This window comes from Lasioglossum baleicum, chromosome 7 (genome assembly GCF_051020765.1).
Source record: "Lasioglossum baleicum chromosome 7, iyLasBale1, whole genome shotgun sequence".
Lineage (NCBI taxonomy): Eukaryota > Metazoa > Arthropoda > Insecta > Hymenoptera > Halictidae > Lasioglossum > Lasioglossum baleicum.
This window is the reverse complement of record NC_134935.1, coordinates 12,019,682-12,043,706: the sequence shown is the minus strand read 5'-3', so window position 1 is coordinate 12,043,706 and position 24,025 is coordinate 12,019,682. Positions and strand designations below refer to the sequence as shown.

At 50.7% G+C, this 24,025-nt stretch overlaps 1 protein-coding gene across 9 annotated transcripts in view; it reads right to left on the bottom strand.

Annotated features, from left to right (window-relative positions):
* Hth (Meis homeobox homothorax) overlaps window positions 1–24,025 on the bottom strand; it is a 518,842-nt gene that overhangs the window by 181,101 nt on the left and 313,716 nt on the right. For all 9 annotated transcript variants that reach the window (XM_076427479.1, XM_076427474.1, XM_076427471.1 and 6 more), the window contains one exon: window positions 17,686–17,834. In XM_076427479.1, the coding sequence (XP_076283594.1) occupies window positions 17,686–17,834 (149 nt within the window). The remainder of the gene's footprint in view (window positions 1–17,685; window positions 17,835–24,025) is intronic.

Here is a 24,025-nt window from a genome sequence, read left to right as displayed (position 1 = left end):
GGGTCCAGGGGCTGGGAAAGGGACAAAATGTGTTTGGACAGCGCGGGAGGACAAGAAGTAAGAAAGCCGGGGCTCACGATCGCCCTGACGGTCGGCTTTCTCGCCCGCAGGATCGGAATGCAGATGGCATTGTCCCGGGGCGCCAATGGGTTCCGCGACGGAGCCGGAGGCGTTGATGAGCCGGCGCGGGCCACGGATGTTTTCTACGGTCTCGCGCTCTCTCGAGCCCTCGTGGCCCGCTGCTCATTCTCGCCCGTGAAAGACAGCGGAATGCGATTCGCCGAGTCCTCCGCACCGGACCAACTATCGCTATACAACACCGCAAAAACTCGGCCCTCAGCGCGGCGTCTCGTCGCGTCGTTTCAACGCACCCCGAGGCTCGACCAACAACGCTCGCCTGCGCTTCTCTTCTCTTCTCCTGTTTCATTGGCCGATCGTACAAACGATCGCGAACGTCTCGATTACTGGAAGTCGCCGGATTTACGGGTGAAACGCGAATCCGAGGGACGCGCAATTAACCTTTACGGCGAGATCAGACCTGAGTACTTCTGATATAACATCATTGGAAATATTCTTTCAAATGTTCTTTTGTTTTGTAATTCTTCACCATACCTCTGGTCACTAGACTGTGGATCTTTGTAAAAAATTGTCTGCATTTGTTATGAGATGTAGGAGTCATTTAAGAATGTACTCCTTCCTTCAATAATTTTACTAGATCGAAATTTGAATATTGATGACTAGACTGCGGATCTCCGATGCAAAATAACAAATGTGTGCATTGTTTGCAAGGCACATGAGTGAAATAAAAATTTCTTTTTTCTTTTATTATGTGTGCAAATAAGTTCCTTCCCCGCTGTATCTTCCAGAACATGAAAAAAGTGGTACCAAAAATTTAAAATCCAACCCAGACGCAAGAAGAATTGACAGAAAGATTTGGAGTCACCACACAAGATTTTATAATACATTACATTTTATGTAATAAAACCTTGAATTTGGAAAAAAAATGGGAAAGAACTTATTTGCACACCTAATAATTATCTGATTAAGCGGAAACCAATATACGTCCACTGCTTTAAATTGTGCTTACCCATTTCAGTCAAAAATTCATAAAATCCGTAATCCAGTGATCACTTTTGAAATAAGATTACTTGAAGTATAATTCCAATCAAAAGTTCGCGTCGTTGTCGCAAGGATCCAGGAACTCGAGCCACTGAAGATCTTTGCATCATCCAGTGGTGCCAGACATTCAGCGAGGATCTGCGGAGCCTCTTCAGGGTGTATCTCGGAAGATGACGCGTGACGGAGAGCATCCGCGACGCGTTTGACCGCGATCGATGCTGGCACAGCGGCGCGGACCTTCGACGGGAACGATAGGCGACACGCCGGAGTCACTTCGAGCCGTAATCCGACACGGTTCGTGTAATATAATGTAGAGAGGCTGCGCAAGGGGCAGAGCTATCTCGGTTTTGCCGGGCTGTATAGGGTTACTCCGTTCGAGCCGGCGACAGAGATCATCGGTAAGAACGATCCGAAAAAAGAAGATTGCGTCGCGCGGGGAAGATGCGCGCCGGCCGGTGTTTCAGAGCACGATCGCATAATCGGGAGCGGGGGAAAAGCGGACCGTCAACCGGGTGAATGGTTTACGATCGCGGAAACCGCGGAGGATACGCGAAATCTCGGTACGGTTTCCGTAATTTATCCGAAAGATCGGATCTGTGATCTGCGATAGTGTTAAGAGCCTCTCTTCCTGGAGGACGGTGGGTCGGCTCCGCGGATTCAGTTCCGCGAACACCAACACCGAATAACGTCGCTAAATCATAGGGGCTTCGACCGGTGCTGGCAGATAGCTCTTAGATAAGGAGGAAGATCGTCTGCGAGAGCGGCTCCGTTCGCGTGTATCAAAGGACTCCATCTGCCCGGAGCTACAAGTCCGCGTCCGGCCACGGCGTCAATGTCAACGGCCTAATCATGACTAATGGTTCTTTGCTGGGTACGTTGCCTCTCTCTCTCTCTTTCTCTCTCCGTCTCCGGAGACCCCCCTTTTTCGTCTAGGCTTGTCTCGTCTCGTCGCGACCACGAGAGAGGATAGGCCACGCATTCTGCGAGCAAGAACCGCCACGCACACCTCGAGCGTAGCCGAGGCGCACGTACTGCGGGTAATGCGCCGGCATAATCGCGCGTGCGAAGAGAAAAAGCGAATGAGACGGCGCAGGAGGGTCGCTTGCGAGGAACGAGCGGGAGAGGGGGCCAGCTCGACGTCGAGATAGGCACTTTGTAAAATCGTTACTCCTCGTTTCCCCGGCGGTTAGCCACGGCTTGTATACGCGTACCTTACCTACAGTGACGCTCACGAGGAGCGAAAGCCGATCCCTATCTCGTCGTGTTCTCTCTACGCCCGACGATCCCTGCGATCGTTCAGCGGGGCCCCGAGAAAGTCGCCGGGGCGCGCGGAAGGGGGCCGCCCCGGCCGAGAGATTTTTGTCCAATTAGCATGCACCGCGTCGCGGAATCTTTTACCGATGTAATCTCCCCGGTGAGCCGGCCCTGCGTCCCGCGATATTACGATTAATGCAATTTGACGTCGGTGCTACGCTCGCCGTATCGCTCGAGCGTGCGCGAGAGGATGTTGCGCGCGCGATTTCGATCTGTTCGCGATCTAGAATCTGCACCGGGATCCACGGACGCATGTCCCGCCCGGTAGGCTGACGGGCGCTTCTCCTGCACGCTCGAGAACCACGGTCCAGATTCATCTAATGGACGAGGATCGATTCGCCTGCGTTGTCCTGGCGAATCATTCGCTGACTCGCTTTCGCGATGGTCGAACCGTTCCAACGGATTTCGAACTTCTCCAGGAGAGTTTCTGGTCTTTGAACGTTTATTTCGAGCCTGGATAACTGGTCTCTCGTAAAAATTGCGATCGGCACGGTGGAATCTTCGTATCTCTATCTGGCGTCGTCGTTTATTAGCATGGTACTTTGGTTAGCAATAGACAGCGGGTCTTTTTGCAAAATACAAATTTTCTACCTGAATTGTAACAAGCTGGAGTCAAATAACTTTACATTCTTAAAGCTGTGACAATTGGAATTTACATAAGGATCCCCAAACTTTTTGATCAACTCACATTATTCTGCTATTAGTGGATCAATCGGGACATTCTTTTCTCGAACAACATTATTCAGTGAGAAACTTACATCAGGATTCTTTTCGCCAAGATTGAGGACAAGAATCATGAAATATATTTTCCTATCTAACCATGGAGATCTCGAAGACAAGAACCAATTCCCAAGAAATTCGGAAAGTAGAGACGAAAATCTAGTCCAGATCGACCCGTTCCAATTTCCATGGCGGGATTTCGTTGCCGCGATAAAAGAGGAGCGACTGCGGAGCCGGGATCGCGTAATTCCGGCACATTAGCCGGGAGGAAATGTTTCTGGATTCCCAGCAGATCGAATGCCAGCGCTACCGGCAATTCGGATGAGCCAGGACGAAGGGCGGGATTGCTTATATAGAGATGGCCGTCGGTGATATAAGATCCGGTGGATCCCGTAGGAAATCCCGGGAACGGATCTATCTTACCCCGAGGGATGGCTGCGCGGTCTTCGGGTGGGGAGGAATTCACCTGTCAGCCTGAATTAAAGGATGGTCGGGTCGGACGCGTGTGAGAGACCCACTCCGGGCTTGTTTCTCGCAATTGAAGCGTCTTGCGGACCCGGCTAACTCCCATTTCGAGGAGACGTAGAGAGGATACCGGTGTTTCGACCACCCCCGAGACTTCTATCGCACGGATTCAGGCAAATCCTTGGCGACTGGTCCTCTACGTGTAACCAAACATTCATGGGATCCGTAAGAACCTGCCGAACCAGATTACGGAATTCTACACAACGGAAATTATTCCGAACGAACTGGTAAAGCTGAATATTCCCTTCCAATGCCAAAATCTTACATTATTTTTCACAGTTATTTCCTATCTCAAGATTCCCTACCTTTTCACAGCATCAATGATAGATGAACTGGAAATATCCCTTTGTGCCAATGTGGTTATTTATAAAATACGGAAAGGGTGAGTAATGACCAGACTGCGGATTTTATGCGTTTCTGGCAAAAGTGGGTACTTGAAACACAGAATAGAAGAAATTGTAAATTTGAAAATTATTTCCAACCTGTTAAAATGATTAAGAGAAGAAATCAATTGTTATGTATCTCCACTTTCTTGTGATTGATACATACAATTTTTATTTTGCCTAAAGATCTACAGTCTACATTGTTATCACATCATAATCATCATCGTTACCTACAGTGGAATTGTTCCACTCGACAGCCCGATGTAGACCTCAGAGAAACCAGAAACATCCTCTGACTGTTCCAAGCTGAGAGTCACGTATACTAAATCGTATACTTTTCAGGATGAGAAAAGGGTAAAAATGAAGCGTGAAGATCTTTTCCTGCGCGGATGCATCGGAGTGATCGCATACGAAATACCTGGGCGGCGGAAGGCCGAAACGACCGGAGTTATAGAAGGCTGGTTCGGGCGGGCACAAGGAAAGAGGCTCTCGAAATGAAAGAAAAAGAAGGGGGTAAGCGACGAGGAACGATACCGGGTGAAGACCGTGAAATCCGGATCCACTCTAAGCTCCGTTCAGCCGGCGAAGCGACTCTCTTTCCTCTGTCCCTTGGACGGGCAATCCGATAAAAGGAGGATGCGCGCGCGATTCTCGCGAGACGAGAGAAAGAGAAGGAAAGAGAGAAAGAGAAAGATCCGCGTGGCGAATCGACGCGAATCGGCGTCGTTGTGTTGCGTCGCGTTGTTGGCACGGCTGGCCGGTTCGTTAACCGTCCAATCGCGATGACGACGGTGCTCGTTGTGTTGCCGGGTGCAAAAGGTGCCGCAAAAATCGCGTGGCCGGTCGAGAGGCGCGCGTGCTCCGCGGAAAGAAATCACGCGAACAGAAAACTCGTAACGAGCCGTAACGAGCGATCACGGTCGGGGTTTACGGGTCCGTGGGCTGTGCTCGGCGAGCCGTGGGGTCGGAGGCCACCCGGGTACAACCCGATTATTAATTAACATTTCGTTAATTACGCGCGATAGACGTTCACGAGGTGCGATTGTCCAGGGTCCCGGCAGAACTCGCGGCCGATTCGCCCGGCCGTAAATAATTTATTCGGGGCTCCGCAGTTTTGCGCTCCGCCTTTATTATCGATTGAAAACACTCGGTGATATTTTGTTAACGGCTCGGTAATTAATGTCCCGCTCGCGGGGACCCGGCGACGCCATTGTACCTCGGCCACTCGCACGCGGACCTCTGCCCAAGGATCGCTAAAAACAATTACGTGGAAGCCGGCTATCGATCGTCGACCGGGCTCGAATCATCCTCCGGCGGAGAGGAAAGAGCGCGCCCGCTCTGAAAGCGTTCAATGTGTTGTGAATAATATAATCGATCAGCTATGTTCCTCTCTCTCTCTCTCTCTCTCTCTTCCTCTCTCTCTTTTTCTGCTTCGTCTTTCTCCTCTGTACCTGGTCGCCCAACGGTCATCCAGTATTCTGACCCCGGTCTCTGGAAGGAGACGGCAAAAAGAGCAAGACAGATAGATCCGGAAGAACGGGAGAGACATCAAGTATTGATGCCGCTTTGACTGGTGTGCACGCACAGGTACGCGTCAATATCTAACCAACACCGGCTCGCCCGTGCACACCGATGTCCCTTCGGCTTGCTACGAGCCTCTAATGCTCGCTAGGTACACACGCCGCATCGATGTCCAGCACTCTCCTTAATGGGGTGCCACGGATATCCTCCTCCTCCCTCGCTGAAACGTTCTCGAATACACACACACACATCCATACATACATTCATGCAAGCAACCGTAAACGCGAGCTAGGCATCCTGCGGGAGGATCAGGGGCTTCCACGGTTCCCTACGTGCTCGGCTCCTCGGCTTTGCTCTGCGTTTCCTCTCTAACGTCGCGTTTCGGTTTTAATAGCGCATAGGTCTTTTAGAAAAAGGAAAAGCAACGAACAATGGAGACGGAACGGAAGTTGGTGTCTCTTTGGTGTAGTACAATGCGAACGCAGCGTGGAAACGTCCAATTAGAATCATTGGAGCTTCTAATTATGCAAAGCAACGTTGGGTACCATTTTTAAACCGGGTATATCGGCACAGGATGAAGACAATAGCTACAATTTTAATTCGAATCGAATTCAAAATAAAAATTGTTTGCATTAGTTGCAAGAAACGGTAGTCGTTTGTAAGTTTCTTTCTTTAATAATCTTAACAAATTGTACGACCCTGTCATCCAATGAAAGAAAAGATGAAACAGTGTTCCTCTGGTTCTGAACGTTTCTCCGTATGTCTCGTGTCAGGGGAGATTGCAGAGACAGAGGAGCGCAAACGCTAGACGCCTAGAAGAAGTTTAGAGGTCTGCCAGGGATCGCGGATAACGCACCTTAATGGGATCGGTATTCGCGGAACGATCATTAACGTCGACGGGAGAAGAGTCTGGCGGTCGAGGTGGAGTCGCGTTTTGTCCGCAGAGCTCAGCCTAGTTCACGGACAGGCGGCTCCGCCCCATAAATCCTCGGCCAGCTCTCGTGGGACGAGACTCGACTGGCCAGAGTTGCGATAACTACGTAACTTTAAGCGGTTATTAACCGTGTCTTAGGTGTAATCGAGCGTCGAACACCCGACGAACTGTCGCGGGAAATTTCGACTCGGAAGGAAAATGCGTCTCGGGAATCTAAACACCTGTCGCCATTCTAAACTGGTCTTAACCATCTTATGTTCGGATCAACGTGGTCTTCTAAGGGACATTTAAATTTTTGTACATTGCGATCTCTAATCAATGAATTGAAGACGATTCGATTTAAAAAATTCGTGGACACCATATAAAGAAGCATAAATTTTAATAAAACGACTCGAAGCTTAAAGGGAGCGAGAGGAACAATGAGTAAAAAGCTCGTTGAAGACAAATTCGAACAACACCTTCGGCAGGGCTGTAATTGGCTGAACGGAAAACGGGATGCCGAGAAGAAATCAGTCCGCAAGGTGTTCGACGACGCACGGTCGACCCGTTGAATTTCTCCGACGCGGATCCTTTCGAAATCGCCGTGACTAATCCGAGCCGCCGCGAGGACGCTTTGCATATGGATGACGGCGCAGACCTTGCGTCCATTATTCGGCTTAAACCTTTAAAGTCCGGGTCCGAGGCGGGCGAAAGCGAGACGGAGATGGGTGGAGCGAGAATACGAAGCGAGAGGAAGCCTCGGCCGGTCTTCGCTTTGCTCGGCATGCATAATTGGATTAATTTAAACTGTAACGAAAGCACCGTCCCTGACGAATCCGCGATGTGTTTCACACCTGCGTACATTCGCCGATAGACTGGCCCAGAGGAGAGGAGAGGAGAGTACACCTTGGTATCAGGTTACGCCGGCGGTTGTTGCGGTGCGAACGTTGACGGGTCGGGAACGGATCACACGGGCCGGGCGTTGCACGCTTAGTTAACCGAATAACTCATTTCGGCCGAGGCCGGGATGCTCTGCCGAAGGATCTGATAACACCTGGAATCCCGCGCCGCGATGAACGAACGGGCTCCGTAACGAGCATCACTCGGGAGAGGATCTCAGGACGGAGGCGATAGCTCCGGAAGTAGCGTCAGCGTCAAAGTTAAGCCTGGTCAGGCGAGGTCTGGACGGACGTGAGATTACGCCGAGCGACAAGTAGGACCAGAAAGGCTAATGAGTGGCCGAGTTAATACCGGGCTCTCCGGCCGACGCTTAGCGCTCGGTGTGCGCGCGAACGAGCGAGCGAGCGAGCGAGCGAGTACGAAACGACTTTCCCTCGCCACGGCCCGCCGGGGATATACGCGAGTCAGCCCCGGTTTAAACCTATGAATGCATATTCAAGATACGAATGTTTTAAATCCCGGCCGGATTAACCGTCGACGAGTAGTCCACTGCGCGACGCAGAGACAGAGCCGGGCCAGAGGGATGGTTCGCGCGGGGGTTGTCGCGCCGGGCGAGTATAAAGACGCGGCAATTTTATTATTTTTCATATCGACAACGGGGGCGGAGTGAGCCTCGCAGAGGGCGAGGAGACGAAGGGACGGGCGCACGGGAGAAAGAGAGCAAAACCGGAGAGGACAACGAGAACAACGGAGGGAAGCTGCGGGGGTGAGGGATTAACGGCGATAAATTTCGCAAAAATAGGGGCTTACCCTGTCGTGGGGCGACAGTCTAATCCTGGCTCCGCGCGCCACCCCCTTCACGTAGACGGGGGTGGGTCTCTCTCTCTTTCTCTTTCTCTTTCTCTTTCCTCTTTCTCTCTTTCGCCCTGTCTCTGGTGTCCGTTGTGCACAGTGGCCGGCGTTCCTGCACAGCGTATAGCGTCGGTAACAGCGCGCAGTTTTTGCAATTATCTCCGCGGCTCTTAAGAATTCTGTTCCTTTTTTTAATCATCTAACCGCGAGAAGCGTGCTGCCTCCTTCTCCCGGTTAATCTTCGGGCTCGCTATTAATTTCGCACGGGGATCTGTACGTTTCGAGACTGGGAATTGGACGATCGATTGTTATGGTGGCGAGTCGCCTCTGTTTTTATCCGCGGCCACCGCACCGCGCCGTAGGTAAGCTCACGGTCTCGGCCTCCGCCATGATTCCAACCACCTTTTTCCCCATTCATTGTCCGGTTTCGGCAAAACGCATCAAGGATACAAGAATAATCGTCTCGGTTTCTCTCGCCATGGCGGCGGCCTGGCGTGGGCGAGAGAGGAGAGGCCTTTCCAAAGAGGGAAAGAAGGAGATTCGGCATTCAGCAGGGCGTCCAGGATGGACGCAACAATGGCTGCGCATCAACATAATTACAGTTCGCCTCGGTTGCCGGGACGCTCCGGTCGACGAGGGCCAGGTATTATATTCAAATGCGAGCCGAGGCGGCGCCAGTGAGAGCACCGACCAAAGGCAAAAGGGGTTGCCGTAACCCGGGGCCAGCCCGAGGAGGTTGAAGGTTGTAGGTTGACCGTAGGGACGTGCCTCGGATATGCGACTACCTTTCGCAAGACGACAGCAGAGAACCACCGGCAGCACATAGAAACGTCACTTCGCGCGGATTAACCCCCAGAGAGGAAATTACGTCGTCTGGCCCGAACCCTCCGACGCTTCCGCGATCTTTTCTCTAGCTTCCGAGTGAAAAGCGACGACCCTGGACCATTCAAAGCCGAGGAAATTCGAAAGCGATCCTAAACTCTACATTTCAATCTTACCGCACCTGTTTTCGACGCTGTGAATCGTTAGAACCGGTAGAACACGATTATCTCGATAGGATTGTTTCAGATGTTTGTTATTTTCGAAGCAAATCTTAAACAAAATAAGATTATCCTCTCTGGAACGTGACAGAATTTTATCAGACTAAGAACGAATTTTTTTTTTTACTAGTTTCTAGAACGCACATCAAGTAACAATTGGAACAAAGAAAGGAGACATAAATAATGTTGACTGTCTTTTATAAAATTGTCAAGGCTCGATTAACCCGTGCAATAGCAAAAATTTAACTCTCATATTCATAATATAAATATTACGTCTAAAACATTTAGGACGTACTGGATGAGGTCAAAGTCCAAAATAATTGTTCAACGGGAACACGAAGAAAAAGACCTTAAATTATGGGTCTGACTCAATATACAACAAGAGGGATAAACTTGCAGGGACTGTCGAAGCAAGCACGAACATCCTTGATCCGAAAAAAGAATTGTAAAACGCACTTCCATGGACATTGGAATTACCAAATATAGAAGAATTCAATCAACCCGACACGATTGGATCGACGAGAACCATGCCACGAACAGGATCGTATCACGGAGGCTTGCGGATCCCCGCGTAGGCAGATCGTAAGATGGTGAATCGCAGTCGAATAAAACTAGCATCGCAGATTGTGAGGAACGGCAATACGGGGATGAAGGGGGTCGGTCGTTGGGATCGAGCAAAGCATTGACTTGGCGGAGGAGGACGGGTGGTGGGTTAGTCGACGAAGGGCGAGACTCGACGCAAGGATTTGTTCGAGCGGAAAACTGCCGGTCGATGTATGCAAACGTCTCTTCCACGTCCTTTCGAGCCGATAGGGTGACAACGGGCGCGTCGTGTCTGCCGGGTAACTTTCTCTCTCTCTCTCTCTTGGTGGGATAACAATTGTCCAAGTTGACGGAGGTTAGCGGTCTCGGGTAGCAGACTCATCAAACAGTCGTGGGACGTTGCTGGGGCGAGGGAACGCTCTCCGGCTCGCAGACCTTGACCCAGCAATGGGCAAGGACGAGCAGCCGGTACCGGAAGCGGAGCGGTTCAACGGCTGGTCCAGGGGTGGCAAGGGGACAATAGATATCAGTCGGTACGCGGACACCACGCCGGGGCCGAGATAGCAGATCTAAGTGGGCCATGCCGCGCTACGGTTATGGCGGCATAAAACGCTCCACTCCGCTCCGCTCCGGCGAAGAGGGCGGCGCGGGAGGGTAGAGCCAACCAGTCAGCCAGCCAGCTGCTGGTTGCTGCTGGCTGCTGCTTGCCCTGAGTCGTGCCAGTCGACTCGAGTGCCGGCGAGAGCCCCTTTACGGTCGAAAAAACTGCCGCTATGATTGTCTATGCAAATTGTTTAAAATATCCGGGCTAAGGCGGTTCCCCGTCTTTTGCGGGCGTCGTCCCCGTGAAAACCGCTGGTGCCAGCTCGAGAACTACCAATAAGGATATTTGAGGGGTGAATCCTGGAGACGACGATCGCTGTTCCCAGGATTTAAGGCATGCCACCCTTTCAAGATCGTCGTCTCCATTGCATATTCATTCGCCGATCGACCGTTTAACGAGAACGACGCGACTAACGGTTCTACGTTTTACGATCACGCGGACTCTGTCCTTCCTCTATTTTATTGAAAGAAATCATCGCTCGGCTCTCGCGTGATGCGTTGTTGCTAGATCTAGACTACTGAACAAAACTCGCGCAAATTATAACAAATAAAAACCACTGTTTCAATAATCGAATTACCAATCGTGATCTATTAGGTTGTCCCAAAACGAGAGTTTCTATGCAATGTGTGCATATACGTCTTTGCAACGCAACAATTGAAAACGGATTTTACAGAACGACGTAATTGCGCCGACCGCTACCAAACACGGAAATCAGCCTCAGGAGGAATGTCTACATCGCGTGTCCGTTTCGACGTCGCTTTCCGAGTCACGCGTCGATCCCGCGGACCGTCGAAAATGGCTGAAGAGGCGCGAGGACGATGAAAATTGCACGGCGAATAATAGCGTCGGGATTCTATGCGAGTAAAAGGATTATGGCGTTTACGGCGAAGTGGAACGTGGAAGAATGCCGCCACGCGTCAGATCGATCTGCCGTTTTTGTTCGCAGCTTCACGCTGCGTCCCGGGTCCGATCGGCTCGCGCGATACGGATGAATTAAAGATCGCGGCAAGATATATTGGAACGGCAACGCGCGCAATACGCTAAATGAAACGCGTTTCATTATCGATCTCGATGAAACCGCGCTTGCATCTCAGCTTGCAGCCCCACCGATCCACGGATGTGCGTCTCTCTTTGTGTGCATGCCTCCGTGTATACGTGCATGTACATATGTGTGCAGATAATGGCATTGCCGGTTTGCGGTTTGTACCGTAGCTGCGTTACCTGCCTTAGATGGCTTATTGATTGCCCGGCAGCGCTCGGTGCTTGTGTTACAACACGAAATATCGAATAGGAATCGTTTCCAAAGCGACGGCCTGGCGTCGCTCGAATTAAATTCGTTTCCATAATTTCGGAGCTGCTGGGAGGCCGGCGGAAGAACGCGAGTCGAATCTTTCGTGCATTCAATTAAGATTCTTTTTTTTTCCTCGAGCTCTCCGAGCCTCGACATGCACGGAGAAAAAGGATTTGATACGGAATTAGTTTCCCGCTGGCACGATGAAATTTATTTCACCGGGAGAAGCGGTGCGGGGACGAACGGAGAGGAATAGAGTGAGAGAAAGGGAGAGAGAGATTCGCCGCGGCGCCACTCGATACGTGAAACGGAGCGGCATACAGCGCGGAACTGGCAAATGTAATTTCGCGAAATGCTTCCATTGATATAAGAAGACTACGGTATCTAGGGATAAGGACGACGCCGTGCCGGGAGGAAGAGGCAGAGGTAGAAAATGGAAGAACGAAGGGAACGCGCCGGGCACCGCCACCGAAGTGGGGCGGAGTCGCGGGAAACTGCAAGCTAGACGGATATATCTTTCCGAGTAAATTAAAATGGATTATATATGTCGACTCCATCTTCAATCTTTCTTCTTTTCCCCCGGCGAGCACCCCGTCTTCGGATTATTGCGCCGTCTCGCGTAATTGTTACCAGCTCTGGGATATTTTCGAAATGAATTTCCCACTGTACCGCGGGGATTCTGATTGATCGCGACCTCGCCGAACTGGGTTTCAATGGCTATTCGGAATCCTGCGCGGGAAATCTCCTCGGGACCGCCGGTATAATTAATAAGAAAATTTCTAACGCCGAACGATAGGTGTTCCATGATTTTTAGGACGTGCTCGTTGCCGACGATTAATCGGAGAAAACTGCCGATGGGAGAAAGCTGATTCGAGGATCTATTCGAAGAATTTATAAAATCAGATCTTTTTATTTCTACCATAAGTTTATGTGAGTTTGCATTTTTACGAATTATTCTGCAACGCCAAGATTAAGGAAATACTTTCTTCCACCGAGTCGTATGTTCGTGACGAAGGAAATAAAAGGTAATCATCAGTTTCTCTAATATACACTAATGTACACCTAGACAGGTACAGTAGACCTTCGATTATCGAAATATTTTGTACAAAGAAATATACGATCAGAGAGTCGGCGCAGGTTTTCCCCTCGGCGATGCAGAATCCTGTCGGAACAATCCTTGCCGAGAGACAGCGCTTGAAACATCGTTCCCGAAGGTGTGCACAAGGAAAGCGCAGGACAGGAGTGGTAGTAGGTCGGTGGCCACAATTCTGGAAAGCCCAAGTTGGCTGCCGTGGAAGGTCGGGACACGGAGTCGACCATGATGTATGCTCCTCTTCCGTCTAATTAAACTTGGGGAGGGTCACAGAGTTGGTTGGTTGGCTGGTCTGGTACGCTGGCTGGTCGGACAGACGTACGAACGGACGGTGAGGGGCGGTCGTCGGATGGCTTTCAAAATGACAACCGGCGAGGAAGAGAGAACGAGGACGAAAAGCGACGGGAGAAGAAAGACGTCGACCTCGAGAGACGCGATATCGTTGAGAAAGTTGCTCCATTCTCCTTCTTTCTGTATCGAATTATTACAGATCTTTCCGAAATCACGACAGTCGGAAATTTCGTTGATGTTTTTCGGTTCGTGAATTGAGAACTTATTGGCGATTCCAAAGGCATATGTATACTCCGTTGCCCGAGGCCCGGCTGCGAGGGTATTATTTGTCTTTCATCGGCGCGTAAAACAGTTGTTTAACTTGTACATCGAGCGGCGCGCAAATAAACGGGTGTCCATCGCCGTTAAAAGTGAAACTTTCATGGTTCGCAGTTCAACAGACGTGGCGGCGCTCTTTCAAATAATTTATGTCGAATTACCATCGATCCATTTCACCGGGAACGACAGCCTAAATGGTAAATCTTGGTCGATGGGCGCATGAATCAGAGAGATTGATATCGTTTCAACGGCCGATAAATATTTTCCGGCCGTAAAAACAACGCAGATTTCCAGGATCCACGGGGGCGCGGGCTCGTTCTGGCGCTCACTCGCGCGCGCACACACGGACCTCCCCGTCGGCGGTTGGCGAAAGAAAAATGCAACTGCAGTCACGAGAGCCGACGAATGCACGCCGGAGTCAGCGCCGCCTCCATCAAATTAATTTAATTTATACTCGGCCGTCCGAGATGCCGAGCTCCGCGCGTTCCTCCCTCTGTCTCCCGGCCTTGTGTTGCTCGCTCCGCTCCAGCGCAGCTTGTTCGTCTCCTTTGAACTAACGTCAAGGCGAAAGCTCGTTCCTTTTCTCTTTTGCCTGTCTACGACCGCGGGGCTCGCCGTCCGCGTCCGCGCTGCGATTCCCCTCGCCTAAAGCCCGGGCCGATCTGTCTATGGGCGTATGTAAACTATGCTCGTCGCTTTTCCCCGTTGCCCTACGTCAATGCGGAACGCAGCTCTCGCCCGCGGATTGGCGTCTGCACTCTCGAACGGGGACAGGTTATTGGCGCGACCCGGCGAATTCCTTGGCGCGGACCGTCGCGATTCCGAAATGTTTCACCGACGGGGTGAAACGACGCGGTCCCGAACACACGATGACGACACCCGACGAGGAATAGACGAGACCACGCGCTCGCTTTCACGCTGATAAATTTACACGCTGCCTTTACCCGCGCCCCGGAATTCAAGTTCGACCGCGAGCTGATTTGCTCGCGAATTAGTCGTCGCCACGAACGACGCGCGGTGCTCGATTTTTGGAAAAAGTGGGACAAAAATCTGCGTGACACGAAAATTTCATTTATTTGCGGATAATAGTACCAACTAAGCTTTATAAGTAGATGTATCATGATTGTCATGCAATGGCTTTACACTACTATCGATCATGATGGATTTTTCCAATAGAAATGTGAAATTCAGCTAAGTTTAATGCAATTGAATCATTTTTGAAAATCACGACTTTTATCTTTGCCGAACAGAAAATTGTCACAAGGCCAAAATCTTTTTCCGGTAACTCGTACAAGCTGAATCTTCCTTCTACTTAAATAGTGATCGAATTTTCTCCGTTGGTTACTGTGTGCTCAAACCTACAAGATTCTCCTTGTACTTCTTAGATCAGTCGGAGCTGACAAGTCGTTTGTCTTTTTGGAAGGCAAGTTGTAACTTGTCAGCGAATTGTGACGCCGCGGACGTTGAAAGTTGGTCGTTTAACGGGACACAAATTAATTTAGTGGACTGATAGTGGAACGTGAATACCTATTTCGTGAAATACAGCGCTATTCGTGTCCCGCGATCAAATCTTCAAAAGATTGGGAGCCTTTGTAGCGGGTGCCCTCCAATAAACAACGTCGGGAGTGCGAGCGTCCGGCAGCCGAACTCTCTGCCTCGTTCCGCGATGAACAAGTAACCGTACAAATTGGTGTAAACGTGACATTATTATTATCAATTTATCCTCGACCAATTAAGTTTGTAGTTCTAGCACGGGGGGAGAACACGTTACAGCCAAGTTGCGCTACATTCACCGTTACCGACATCTGTTCTATAATAATTACCGGGCGAAACAGTTCGCGCGGGGTGAGTATACCGAGAAACGGTGGACCTTGTTGCGGCCGTAAGTCATCGCGGGAGAAAGATTAGGACGCTAAATCAGGGCTGTTGAGGCCGTAATTCGTTTGCTCGGAAAAAGGGAACGCCGAGTCGCGCCGGGGACGCGCGGGCTCTCTTAAAGAGCCTGCCAGCCGAGTGAATACACAGTTGGCGTCGAGTCACTTACTCTTTTAAGGCGTAATATGTATCCAGCGCGCCGAATGAATTCCGGTTCACGGTGCAGTCGCTTAATCGCTCGTAATAACGCCGAGACGAATGCCCGCGAGACGACCGTCGCGAAAAACCGCTGTAATTCCTGGCAGTGGATACACCGCGTAATAGCGCGGCCACGGACCCATGAATCCCGACCGCTGATGCGCTTATTTTTACCTTGTAATTGTTCCTAATTTATCGCCCGGGGACGGTCCGTGCTCCGCGAAAACTCTGCCGAAGATTCTGGGTCGGATTCTACAGCCAACTTCCTCGATCACGGAGAGAAATACTTTTTCCCTCGTTAAAAATAAAAATCACCTTCCTGGCGGTGTTACACCGGAGCCAGTCGGAATGTTTTCAGATTCTTTCTTGAATTATACGGATGCTTTTGTCAGATATTATGGAATAGCGTTTATACACGAATCCAAATCAATTTACGTACTACAATTTTCGTTTGTAACAGTTTTGCAGGAGTTTAGTCGCGTAGGTTTTTCTGTCTGTTTGAATTGCCGCTCGTCAACAAAATTTACATCGACTAAAAGCTCGGTTCGTGTTGCCAATAAACACGTCACGGAGAGCCACGTCTCTGCCTACATGAAAGGGTGCGAATACGCTCTCGCGACTCGTCCGTGGTACAGTAGATCACGCGTGAGTCTGGCGCGAGACCTCAAAGAAGCTAGCAGAAGACTGTTAAGGGCCCGGCCGACTTACATTAAAATCCTTTCAAGCCTAGGTTCGCGCATGACGCCGTGAAGCTGGGTGAAAGCTCTCGAGGACGCGATTAACCGAACAAGAGGAACGACGTTTGGACCGGCATGGTATCGAAGCCAGCGTTCGCTAGCTCGCAAACTCGCTCGCTCGTCTTTTCCAGGAGCAGCGCGCGATATCGTCATCGTGCAAACAGCGTATATGCATTAAACCATGAACCCACTATCCCCGACGTCATATCCAATACACGTTGTTAGGGGGTTGCCGAAGCCGACGGTAGAGAAGCGAAGAGGAGGCTGCGGGAGCGGATCGGTGAGGGGACGGGCTGGTTGCGGGGTGGTTTCGAGGGTGGCTGCCAGCCCTCCCTTCCACCGGTGCGGTAATGGCATTAACCGAGCTGCAATATGATTACCGCTCTCGCAAGGTAACCTGATCACACCCGAAATCTATGGGGTGTCCGTAGTATGAGGGACAATGTATCGTGCTCCGAATTGCTGCCCAACGTTACGCAACCGCGGTTACAGGCGTCGGCTACGGCGGCCAAACGCGGCAACACTCTTCCACCCTCGTCCCTTTAATCGCGTTGCGCTTTTTGCGGCTCAGATTACCCGTGAATCATTAGATGTCCCGCTAGGATCGAGAAAGATCGTGGTCCGGGGGGTGCAGGAAGACCGAGAGGGGCGACGGGGTGGCGCTCCCAGTCTCCTTATCTTGGCATTAGGAGATTAGTGTCTGCCCCCAACGGCGAACGCGTTTTTCCGTCTTCGTTTTTCCCGGACGAGGCTCTCTCTCTCTCTCTCTCTCTCTCTCTCTCTCGCTCCTCGGAGCAAAAGCAATTTGGGAAATGTTTCTTTTTGCCGGCGGGTTTCGCTCCCGTCGTTTATCTTCGCGTCCCGGGTTAAGCGTGCTTTGATAAGTCACTGATTGTGGATCCACCGGGTTCCACGATTCTCTCGGGGCTCTGTGTTTTTAGTAAACCATCCTCTCGAGGATGTTTTTCTCGCGGTTCGGAATACGCACTTGGTTGCGACAACCAGCGAATGTCGCCGCGACCAACGAAAACGCGAGCGACTCACGAGTTAATTAATTATCATTGTGAATGAATAGTTGTGTTCACGGGCGAGGATGAGCAAAAATCTCCGGAAGAATATATTCGCACCCAAAGGTGCTTCAGAACGTGGAAAACAAGAGTCTGTGTTTGATAATCTGCACGATACCGACTCGTTGCGTTTGGTTGTCGAGCTTGGTCGTCGAGTATGGTTGTTTAATTTTTGGTCTCTCAGGGACCAAGTCGTCAGCGGCTGGTCGACAGTGCATGCTTTAAGAATGCACGGGAGACCGGTCGACGAACAACGTTGACGAACGGCGACGACGAGAGGCCGTCGCTCGACAAGACGGAGGCGCGACGATCCGTCGAAGACAGGAACGTCACGCCGCGCCGACCAGCGCGACACGACGATAGACAAGTGTAGACACTTACCGTGAGGTGTTGAAACAGCCACGCCCTGAGGATGTTCGTCGCGACCTTGGGAAAGATACCCCGCTTCTTCTGGTTCTTCTTACCCGACGAATCGTCGTCTTCCTCGCCGGTGCCCTCGCCACTGCCGATACTCGCGTTACTCGCGTCACCTGGAACACAAGGAAAAAATATTCTTTACTCATTCTGTTCGCAAACGCCTTCTGTCTGTCGTATTTTCATCGGGAATTAGGAAATAGTTGCGGAACTAATTACTCTACTTAACCCTCAGGTTAGTAACCGAATACCCGAATCCTCATCTTTAATTTCTTTTTAATCTTCTTTAACGTTTTTGTTGACCAACAGCAAGATTCGTGTAGATTTTCTTAAAATGAAATGTAATATTCTACGAATTGATACATGTGAAATTTTTGTTAGTAACAAACTGAGAAGTAGTGTAGCGTTCTTCGTGCGCTGGTCGGAATATATGCATCGAGAGGGTAAGAGTTTTAAGCGTTTCGAACCACGGTCCCGATTTTCGGTGCAAACTGTACCAAGCGATAACCACCTCACCCCTAAAGCCGGTTCCCATGCATACAAACACCATTAAGCCACCCGCAATCACCCTGTCCCTCTTCTACTCGCTGCCCTCTAAACGTTCCAGCCCCCGATCCCGTGGCCGCCCCCTTTCATCCCTTCTTTTCCATCCCCAGCGCATTAATTCCCCGTCATTTATCAATCTTAGCTTTTTAATTGCACGGTCACCGGGGACTCGAGGAGCGGGACGGTAATGAGAGATATTAAGACGGCTTACGGTCACGCTTCCCCGAGGCAAATATCATTTTTATAAATTATCGGCCTGGAGCTGGCTCCAGGTACATCCCAACCCTCTTTTTTCCGGCGAAATCGTTTCTCACATTAATTAACCGAGCAGACGATGAACCGGCAGGGAAGTTTTAACACCTCGACGACGGATGACTCTATATCGCGTCGAAACGGACACAAATTCTGGTTATTCCTGACACACAGTCACGCGAACATCGATTACGAAATATGAAAAGAATATTTTAACGTAATAAAATAGCTACTACTACCGGCAAGAGGGTGTTTGCCATCCCCGAGCTGGAATAAACCAGAGCATATTTATCGAACGGGATTAAAGCGTGGAAATGGAGTTGGCCGGCAGCGAAAACATCATCATCAGAAATTCACCTGGCGTCCTCGCCAATCCATCTCGCTGGAACGGCCGGAAGTTCGAGGCTCCCTTTATTCCTTTCTCTCTCAATCAGCGCGGAAGGAGAACGGCAGGCTACTTACGCCGACGGATTATAAATGACCGAGCCTTATCGTGCTGCCCAAGGCTCCGGTTCCCAAGGTTCTATCGTAACAGAGAGATCAGGGTGAGCCCGGTGCTCCCAGGGGTTTCACGATGACAGGTCGCCCGGGGGCGCCACCGGCCCACACCCCTTACGAGACAGAACGGAACGGTCTCGTGGCCGAGATTAACTTTGAATTCGTCTGAACGGGACGGAGGCCGGCGAAACCGGTGATCGAAGGTCGCCGGAGGAGGACGAAAAATTTGTCCGTCGCAGGAGCGAACGGACCGGAACGACGGGAGATCGATGGAAATCGGACCCACGTTAGACGTGTACCCGCGCTCCACGCTTTCCCGAAACGTTTCAGGGGGTGGGCGAGCCAATAGGGGCTGGGTCGATCGACTTCGATCAAGCTTGACCACCTGCCATTCCATTCGCAGACGAGATTCCAGCCGGAGATCTGACGTATCTCGGAAAGCGGAGATAATGGTCCACGGGAGAAATGTTCCGTCGCGGTTTGGACGTTCGAACGATGTAAAACTCTGAATTTCTCGCAGAATTTAAATTGTAAGAATCTTTCAAAAATCAAAAATTCATGTACTTAAACATCTGTTTAAAATATGAAACTACAAATATTCAATTTTGCCCGTGAAAAACGAGTTTCCAGTCGACTGTGCGTCGCTTCCGAGGGGTTACAGCAAGAAATGTTCATTAAGATCTAAGGTTGCATAATATCGGCTAAATGCCTTTTTCTGGCAAATACCGATGTTCGTGCTGATACTTCTGGGAGTGTGCGCAGCCGGCGCAATAACGGCCAAGAAATCACGTCATCAGCGTGAATCCTCACGGTCGGGTACACAAGGAGCCAGGAGTCTCGGCGTCGCCCTGTTTCCCAACCTTGTTTTCGTCCGTCGGACAAGAGCCGTTTGTGGTGGTCCTTGTACAGGCAACAAAAACGACGTTAGGTCCTCGTCCTCCCTTGTCCCTCCCGTAATGGCGATTCCGTGCGAGCGAATAGAGCGGTCTAGAGGCGCGCGGAACGGCCGGCAGCCGGCTAGCGGAATAACGGAATGGCCAGCGGAGCGTCCCCCTGATTGCAGTTAATTTACTCGGTGAATCGAGTTAATGTAGCGTGCCGATCGTGCGCCTCCGTTACTGCGCCTTGACGTATCAGCCGAAGAACCGTGCTCCCGCTCGTCAGGAATTTCTCATTTCCGCGAGAGAAACTAATCCCACCGAAAAACCGTGTTCCGCGGCAAGAAACTCGAGACGAACGTTGCGAAGGCTCGGGTATTAGAGACCAGTTGAAAAATAGACGACCACGGGGTAGCAGTCGTCGAAGCACCACAGCTAGAGCGCGCTCGGAAAAATGCTATGCAACGAACGACGATGCAGGAACGTGCTAACTTCGTGTCTATTAATTTCTTGCACGTCTGCACTGATTTGTCCGACTGTGGGAACGGTGTTCTTGCCGAGAGCTCGTTTCACCACCATTATCGGCGCTGCACTCCGTTGACGTTATATTCGCCAACCTCTAACGCGCAATGTAAAGTACATACACTCCTATTAGTCGTGGCGTTCAGGAATCCGCGATTTAACATTCTGTTTAACTTTCTGTTCTAAGCTACATCTCGAAGCCGAAAAAGTACAGGAGACTGGGGATTACGAAATTGCCTGGCAATCAGAAGATCAACAATCCAGCTGTTACGAGTCGTCAGAGATCCAACGATACTAAGGATTAACTCGAGAGATGCAAAAATAAGTTTCGCTTTTTAAATAGAACGTGACACGTCTAACAAGAGACACCTTTTTTCGAGGAACAAAGAAGAACGGTACCACGACGTGTGCTCAAAGGCTTATGCAACTGTCGCAGACGAATGGTCGATTGCTTCTTGCAAATCTAATAAAGCTGTCCCATACAAGTCCAGTAGTGCAAGCGAAACAATCGGCTTCGCTCCTGAGCTCGTAAAGTGAACAGACACTGGGTGTACCGCAATAAGAGACCACATCGCAATGAAAATAGGACCTGGAGACCGACGCGACCCAACGCAGCACGGACACAATATTTCCCTGTTCCGCGACACAATTCGAGATTTATTCGCGAAGGTGCGCATTGACGCTTGATCAAGGATCCGCGCGCCATTCGAGGAGCAACGGTTTGCGGGTAAACCGGGTGCGTCGTCGTTCGCGCGTGACCGACAGCCCACGTCCTGTCGCTGATAAGGCGAAGTCGTTTCTCCGGTCGGAATCGGATCGAGATCGACGACACGATTGCGGCTCGCGATCGTGCGTGCCTAGATCGCGAGCGCGTAGACCGTTCGAGCGGAAACAAGTGTCCGGCTCCGCTCGGCGCGGATCGTGCGCGCCGCGAGAATTAAACGGTCCCCGAATCAAGCTCGAATTTACCGTGGCGATAAATCGCGGCCGGAAAGTCGCGAAAATTGTGCCGGACACGCTTGTGTACGCGCCCCGCGCTCCCTAGGACGCGTTTACGAGTGCGAGGGAACGGGACGCGGGCGCGGAGCGGGAGCCATATCGTCCTCGTGTTGATTTACGCGGCGCACCGCGCATTTTTACTGCCGCGTTATAGAGATTTAAGTGCAGCCAATTATACGTTTACGCTCGGTCCCCGCGCCGTTTCTCTTCGCCTTCCTCGTCGACGCTCGAGACGAACAGCCGAGACCCCGCGACCAACGCGCACGTCGCGTCGTCGCGCTCTTTCTGCTTCACCCTCTTCCTCTTTCTCGCCGCGCTTCTTTCCTCAAGAGTTGTCGCGGTCTATACTTAGCCGGTGGGTCAAGAATAAGCGAAGTCCCACGTCGGCCTGACTATACGCTATTTCGAGAGCGCGAGCGGACAGCCGAAACACGGCGGTCCCATGTCGATCCGCACCGCGAAACTGCTGGATCTCGATAACCGTACCCGCTCCGTCCTCAACAGCGTCCGCGAGCTGTCAATCTGAGATTTCCGTGAAACTCTGTGTCTCGGAGTACAGCCGAGACCGATAAGCATACATTTTTGTTGTACGGTGTGAATAATTTGATTTGTGCCGTTCAGAAGGTAGCAGGTTTCAGTCGTTCGTAGTGTAGTACATTCGAGCACGTTCGTTTCATTCGTTCGGATAGGCATTCTACGTTTCGGACATCTTCATACACGATTATTTATTCGAAGCGTATTTAGAGGCGTCCTCCATCAAGAGGTAATTCCTGTCGGTGGAAGACGAACGCTTAACGCGCGCACAAAGGGAACGATTCGTCCCTGTCTTCATAAATATGTACAAAGTACGTCGGTGCCGTTGATACCGTCCGTAGGATACAATCAAGCAATCACCGATGGGAGTTGAAGCCCCGTCGACGCGCAAGTAACGTCCATTGAATCGACCGACGTAATCACCGGCGAAAGTAATAATAATCATAATCGGGTAGCATTGAAGGGGACGCACGTGGTCATTAGCGCCTCGCTGACCGGCTGGCCAAGCGACGAGAGATCTCCGCGGGCCTAATCGGCCCGATAACGCAATAATAACGAAGGGAACAGGTAGCAATTAACGTCACGCGCCGCCGGCTGGCGTCGTTTTCACGTGAACGATCGTCGAACGAACGAGGACTATGATAGAGAGCCGCGACCACCGAAAACGTCTTCGTCGGGGACGAGACGAGACCCCTACCTCTATTTAGGGTGGCCGCGCGCGCGGATCGTCGAAATAAACCGCGCATATGGCCGCCGAAAATAAACTCCTCATTCCCATCCCGTCGAACCGAGGACCGTGTTCACTCCACCTTCTTCCCTTTCTTCGCTCCTCCTCGAGAGCCACCTCGCCGCATTCCTACTCGCCTCGGATCCGCTTCGAACCCCGAGCTTAGCAGACCCTCTAACTTTTGGAAACCGCTTTTCAAATCACATTTTGGTTCGTAACCTCTATTAATCGGTATATCATTTATTCTTCACATATCAATCCAAGTGGAGAGAACAGTTTGATCATCCTTGACCACCTTTACATTCTTTGTTTTTGTCGGGTATGTTTCTTATTGAACACACAATTTTAATACCGAGATAAATATACCAAAATTTCCTATAACATTCTTCCATCAGTAACGCTGTTAAAAAAAGGTTCGTAGTCTCTTCATGATACTAATCGGTATCTCATTCATTCTTCACATATGACGTCAAGTGGTGAAAAAAGCTGATCATCCTTGACCACCTTTACATTCGTTAATTTTGTCTTAGACAGTCTTAATGCTGCACATACACCAAATTTGTACTCTTCTATGGCGAATTTCAAACCAAATTACCAGGAATGAGAATGTGTTGAGAGATTATCGTAGTTAACCCAGTGTTACACCAAATGCGATTTTCGGCGATCGCCTAAGTTTGCCGCGACCTTCTATTCGCGTAGGCTGCGAACGTGCCGGACCCCGAGACATTTATTCGCCGAAGAATGACAGGGACCCGTGCGAAGATCTCGAGGAAAAGCGAGAGGGAAAAAGCGGGAATCGTCCTACACGGTCTCTTCGATATCACGTTTCATGGACGGACTCCTACGCGGTTAGGGTGCCTCGATCGGGGTGTTCGACGGATTCGGGATTCTATTTCTGGGTGGCGGTGTCTCGCACCTTCGTAGCCGGAGAAATATTTGGTCGAGGACACGCGGTTTGCCTGCGTGACGAAACAAAGTCGAAGATGTTCTTCCCTCGCGATCTTTGTTTCCAATAAAATTTGACGAATATATTGTGGTTGGCTCCGCGGCTTGTTGGTTTGCGGTTCGGTCAATGATTATGAACGTTGACGGCCTCTTAGCAGAGTTTCAGCGATAAAATTACGCGGCGAGGTTGACGAGAAACAGATAACATGCTGTTGGCGTTGGCGTAAGTGGAAACAGTGGGCAGTGGACAGACATAGCTTTCGTATCCCCGTAGGTTACCAACAAGCGAATCGTCTCAGGGAAATCGTATCATTTAGCGTGCAAAGTATCCCGGAAAAATGGTTCGCGCGAAATATTTTCAATAATAATTTAGTGACATTCACGGAGCCGCTGTGTACATTATTTG